The sequence below is a fragment of the Bison bison genome, unplaced genomic scaffold, assembly GCF_000754665.1.
Source record: "Bison bison bison isolate TAMUID 2011002044 unplaced genomic scaffold, Bison_UMD1.0 scf7180017864201, whole genome shotgun sequence".
Taxonomy (NCBI): Eukaryota; Metazoa; Chordata; class Mammalia; order Artiodactyla; family Bovidae; genus Bison; species Bison bison.
Genome location: NW_011494773.1, coordinates 1882797 through 1888234, shown reverse-complemented (window position 1 = coordinate 1888234; position 5438 = coordinate 1882797). Strand labels below are relative to the sequence as shown.

The 5438-nt window shown below is 53.4% G+C and overlaps 1 protein-coding gene across 1 annotated transcript in view; it reads left to right on the top strand.

Moving 5' to 3' along the window:
- Positions 1 to 856: 856 nt before the first annotated feature.
- ISM2 (isthmin 2) overlaps positions 857 to 5438 on the top strand; it is a 7747-nt gene continuing 3165 nt past the window's right edge. The window contains 3 exon segments of the mRNA XM_010844414.1: positions 857 to 1004; positions 2771 to 3112; positions 4515 to 4868. Of these exon segments, the coding sequence (XP_010842716.1) occupies positions 857 to 1004; positions 2771 to 3112; positions 4515 to 4868 (844 nt within the window).

Sequence of the window (5438 nt, the reverse complement as noted above, 5' to 3'; positions counted from 1 at the left end):
CTCTGAGCTGTTCATGGCAAGCTGGACGTGGCTGGAGTGCAAATCCTCTCCCACACCCAGCCTCCCTCAACCAGTGACTGACGGGTAACTGGGGCTCCCAGAGGGACGCACGCTAGTGGTCCACTGTGGTCACTGGCTTCATGGAGCATTTTTTATTAGCTGCCTCCCTTCCCCGACTCACTCTCGGACTCCCCACTTGGTCTCCAGGGATTACCTTCCAAGGGAACCACTTGCCCTTGAAGCTTTGTCTCAGGGTTGGCTTCTCAGGGAACGCAAACGAAAGCCAGATAGCCGCCCCCACCCTGAGGGGTTCCCCAGGGGCTGATACAGGGCAGGAGGCTCCCAGAGAGGAAGGGAGGGTGCGTGGCTGTGAAGTTGAGCCAGGGCTTCCTATGGGCTCTGCTCATCATCTGGCCCGAGGTGGCACCAGAGCGGGGAGGGCTGGGAATGGATACTTTGAACGCCCGCTGGGTACCAGCTCTGTCCCGTCGCTGTTTCCAGTTACAGATGAGGACGCTCACTGAGGTTACACACCTGCCAGGGTCCCACAAGTCAGAAACCAGGCCACCACTGGGATTCAGACCTGGCAGCCTCTAGAGCAGGGTTTCTTAACTAATAGCACTGTCGACTGGAAAAATCCTTGATTTGCTTGCTGTGAAAGGGCTTCTCCGGTGGCTCGGTGGTAAAGAATCCGCCTGCAATGCAGGAGACACAGGAGAGGCAGCTTTGATCTCTGGGTCAGGAAACTCCCCTGGAGGAGGAAATGGCAACCCAGATGCATTGTAAGATCTCTAGCTTCTACCCACTGGATGCCAGCAGCACTCCCTCCTGTGATAACTATTAATATCACTGCCAAATGGCGAAACACGGCGCTTATGCCCACCAGGCTGGGCCATCTAAATCACCTGGAAAGGCTGCAGACCCTGAACTCCTGTTCCCCCAAGTCTCCCTTCTCTGTGCTCAGAGGCTGCAGACAGGCCGACTACACAAAGTCACAGGGACAGGTAGGAATTATGGGTGGGAACTGCTAGGAAGCCATTATCTGGGGAAGCTCCAGGCCTCCAGGACTGGCCGGTGAAGGTGTTGGGTTGTTGCCCTACTCCTCTGTCCATCCTTTACTCATCCACCCTGGCTATCTGGACCAGAACACTTTCACTCAGAATTTCGAGTGCTGGTTGAGACGGGCCCAGGGCTGCCCTGGGACCAGGTGTTTAGGGCAGGAGCCTTGGAACCAGGCATCTGGGGACCACAGAGGGGTCAAAGGGGAGAGATGTGAGAAATCAGACTGATTCAGTCCCTGATTTGTGCAGTAGACTCTCAGCGCTCTCACCTGTAGGGCTGGAGCATGATGATTAAGAGTGTGGACTCTAGGCCCAAGCTGTCTGGTTCAAATCCTGGTTCTCCCACTAAATGTCTGTGTCACTCCAGGCAAGTTACTTCCCCTTTTGGTGCCTTAGTTTTCATTATCAAAATGGAGATGACAGCTAGCACTGACATCTGAGGGTTTTGGGGAGGATGAAGCAAGCAATTAAGTATTTGGAATAGTGCTGGGCACACAGTGGATGCTGTGGAAGTGTTGGATAAGTAAAATTCTGACAGTCCTTCCAGGCAGGAATTATTGTCCTCATTTTGTTAATGGGAAATCACCAGATTGAATGAGCTGGTAAGAAGAACTGACTCTCCAGATCCATGTTTTCCAGTGCTACCACACTGCCCAGCTAGGAAGTAGAAGGCAGGGTCAAGGCTGTGGCCTGGGTGAAGCAGGGTCCAGAGGCTCCCGGCCCCTGAGGCTCACGGGACAGAGCTGGACAGGCTCGTTCTGCCCTGGTGTAGGGACCTGGGCAATGGGGCTGCAGCCTGGAGGTAGGTGCTGAGCTCCCAGTGTCCCAGTCTGAGCAGAGAAGACCAGAGAAAGAGCCGGAGACATCCAGGATCTACTTTCACTCACTACTTGCGCTGTAGCAAGGACAGGCCCAGTGTGGACCTCATGACACTGGCCAGCAGAGGGAATTGACTGGCAGACAGACGGACACACCCACGGCCTGGAAATCCGGGCCCCAGGTGGGCAGGCAAAGGAAGCTATAGCTGTGGTTAAGGATGCCAGGGAATACAGACCCTACATGGATGGCTTGGGAAGGCCAGGTGGCAGGGGGGCGTCGGAGGGGAAGGGTCCAGGGCCGCTGCCCACACCTGTGTCAAGGCTTTCCGAGCCCCCTGCCCTGACCTGGGAGGGCCGGAGTGTCTGTTCTCTGACAAGGGCCCTGGGGGATTCTGAGGCTGCGAACTGGACTTTGGAATTGCTGCCTAAAACACCTCCCTTCCCCTCCAGGCCTCCGTTTCTTCCATCTGTGAAAGAGGAGGTGGGGTTGTGCCTCTTCCGTGTGTAGAAACCTGATTTGACCCCTCCTCCTCATGCCTCACGTTGGCATCATTTCACCCGAGCGCTTTGGGGGCATCGTCCACCCTCTGAGGTGTCAGAGCAGACGTGGCTTTGTGTAATTAATTTATTATTTGGCTGTGCTGTGTCTTCGCCGTGCTGCTCAGGCTGTTCCTTGCAATCATGGGTTTAGTTGACCCACGGCCTGTGGGATCTCAGCTCCCCATCTAGGGGTCAAACCCGCGTCCCCTGCACTGGAAGGCAGATTCTTTACCACTGGACCACCAGGGAAGTCCCCAAACAGACATGTTTGGGTGCGTGGTCACAAGTGAGTATATGACCTGGTCTGGCCCCAAACCTCCTGCCTCCCCCCTGCTCCCCACCCCCTCCCAGACTTTCCCAGGTCCACATGGGCCTTGACCTCAGCCTCCCCAGATCCCAGCTCTCCCAGAGAAGAGGAGGAGACCCCTCTGCTCTCCAGGGCCCACCTCCAGGCAGGGTCACGTCGACACAGATGTCGGGCGCTCCCTGAATCAGCACCCCTGGTCCTAGATAAGACGCCCTCACCTGGGACCCTGAAGGACGCTCCCTTGCTGCTGGAGCTGCAGAAATTGCCAGGATTGACCAATACAGATTTGAGTGCCTTGAACCCCAACATCCAGATGAGGGCTACAAGGGCGGCCATGACCCAGCGGATTCCTGGAGAAAAGCTGGGCTCAACAGCTCAGCTCCGAGGTCAGGCATCTCATCCTGATCTCATCTCATCCTCATCTATTCCGTGGAGGACGGGGGTCCTGTGTGGGTCAGACAAGGTGACTCTCATGCCCCACCTATGGAGTAGGAGGAGTCGGGCTTCCCCACCTCTTAGCTGCAGACCATCACGTGGCTGTCACAGCCTCTATCGCCTAGATGTTGTTGTTCAGTCGCTCAGCTGTGTCCGACTCTTTGCAACCCCATGAGCTGCAGTATGCCAGGCTTCCCTGTCCTCCACTATCTCCTCGAGTTTGCTCAGATCATGTCCATTGAGTTGGTGATGTTATCTAATCATGTCTAGTTAGACCATAGCAAGGGGCAAACAGCACCAATCTGACAGGGCTATCATGAGGACTGAATGATCAGAGAATGTTTCTTGAGTGGCAGGCGGTTCCTGGAATATGGGCAGAGGTCAAGTAGAAAGCCCTGAAGGTCTGATCTTCCCTGGCCAGGCCCACTCCTTACTACAGGCCCCTGAAGAAGAATAGGGTAGATCGCCCACCAGAGGGGCTTTATGGGAGAGAAAACTAGAGAGGTTGGTGGAATTCCAGCTTACAGTCTTCACTGTCAGCCCTGAATCCCTAAAGATAATAATTCCTGCATTTTGTGTACCATCTACAGCTTATAAAACTTTCACTGAAAGAAAAAACCACAAAAATATGAAACACATAACATTCTAAAGTTGTTTAAAAGTATGCGTGTGTGTATCCGTATATCTAAACTTGGAGTGTTAATTACCAAAATGTTACCTGTCACAAACGGAATATGGGTGATTTCCCTTTTCTTTGTATTTTGTTGGTTCCCCCACCCAATTTTGTCCTTTGACCTCATGTTACTTCATAATAGCCCCAAAATGATGTTTTTAAAGTTCACATTCACATAAATGATTTCACGTTATTTATTTTCTGTCCACAAAGTGGTGAACAAGAGCCCTTCCCCGGGCTTCTGGGGGGTTTGTTGTCACTTGGTCTCATTTTCTGGCCCTACAATGAGGAAGTGGAGGTTCAGGGCTGTTGGTGGCCCCAGCAGCTGGGCAGTCTGTGGGCTGCTGGAGCCAGAATTCAAACCCAGCTTCTCATAAATGAGTGGATCTCCAACCTGGCACATGTTAGAACTATCACATCTGGTCCCATCTCACACTTGTTAAATCTGTCTGGGGTGAGATTAGCGGGTCAGGAATCTCCCTCAAATTCTGATGCAAGGCCAGGGCCTAGGCTGTGACCCCAGCTGCCCCAGGGAGACCAAGAAGGTTGACCAGAAGAACGGGCTGGTTTAGAGAAGGGGTTGGACCTCTCCCCCTGACCCTAGGCCTATCATCTCCCTCCTCTTTGGAGCCTGGCTCTGAGGCCTCCCTCCGTGGCTGGGTGTGTCTGTCCCTCTGCAGGTGAAGTGGATCCCCAGGATGAGCTGGAGGTGGACCTGATGGCTGAGCCCAACAATCGCTGGTCCGAGGGCGCCCCCTGCTGGCTGCCTGCTGAGGAACTCTTCTGGCCTCTCTCTTGGGGCTACTCAGAGGGTGAGGAAGAGAGGCCCCGTCTCAAGGGCAGAGCCTCAGGAGAAGAGCAGGAGGAGGAAGAGGAGGATGACCCCCCAGAGTACAGTGAGGGTGAGGACCAGGAGGACAGTGAGGAACACGGTAGAGATGATCAGGAGCCGGGCTTCAGTGGGGCCGCAGGAGGCTGGGAGCAGGGCCCACTGTCTCCCAGAGACTGGGCCTTTGAGGAGCCTGATCGCTATGGTGAGTACCCCCATCTTGACCTCCCTGGCTGCTGCCCCTGGAGGTCCTGAGCGGAAATAAGGGTGACAGCTTCCTGGGCAGGGGCAGTTGTGGAAGTCTGGAGCTTAGGCCCTGTACCAACACCATCATCAGCTCAATAGTAACACCCAAGGCTTGCAAAGGCTTTTATTTTTTAAACATTTGACTCTACAATAACCCTGAGATCCCTTAAGCAAAACAGGCATTTGTTAATAATATTTATTTACATCTATCAGTTTTCCAACAAATTAAGAAATATTATAAATCCCACCACTCACAACTGACCTCAGACTGTGTGAGTCTGAATCCTGGGTCTGCTGCTTACCAGCTGAGTGACCTTGGGCAAGTTACTTAACCTCCCTGGGCCTCGCTTCCTTCCTCTACAAAATGGAGATGGGCACCACCCTTACTACTTGGAACTAAGTGTAGAGAGTGGTGAGTTAATGCTTTTAAAGTCTAAGTACATAGTAAACAAGGTATTGGCGATGATTATTTTAGAAAGCAAGATGACAACACAGACTGTTCAGAAAATATCACCTGAAACCGGCCCCC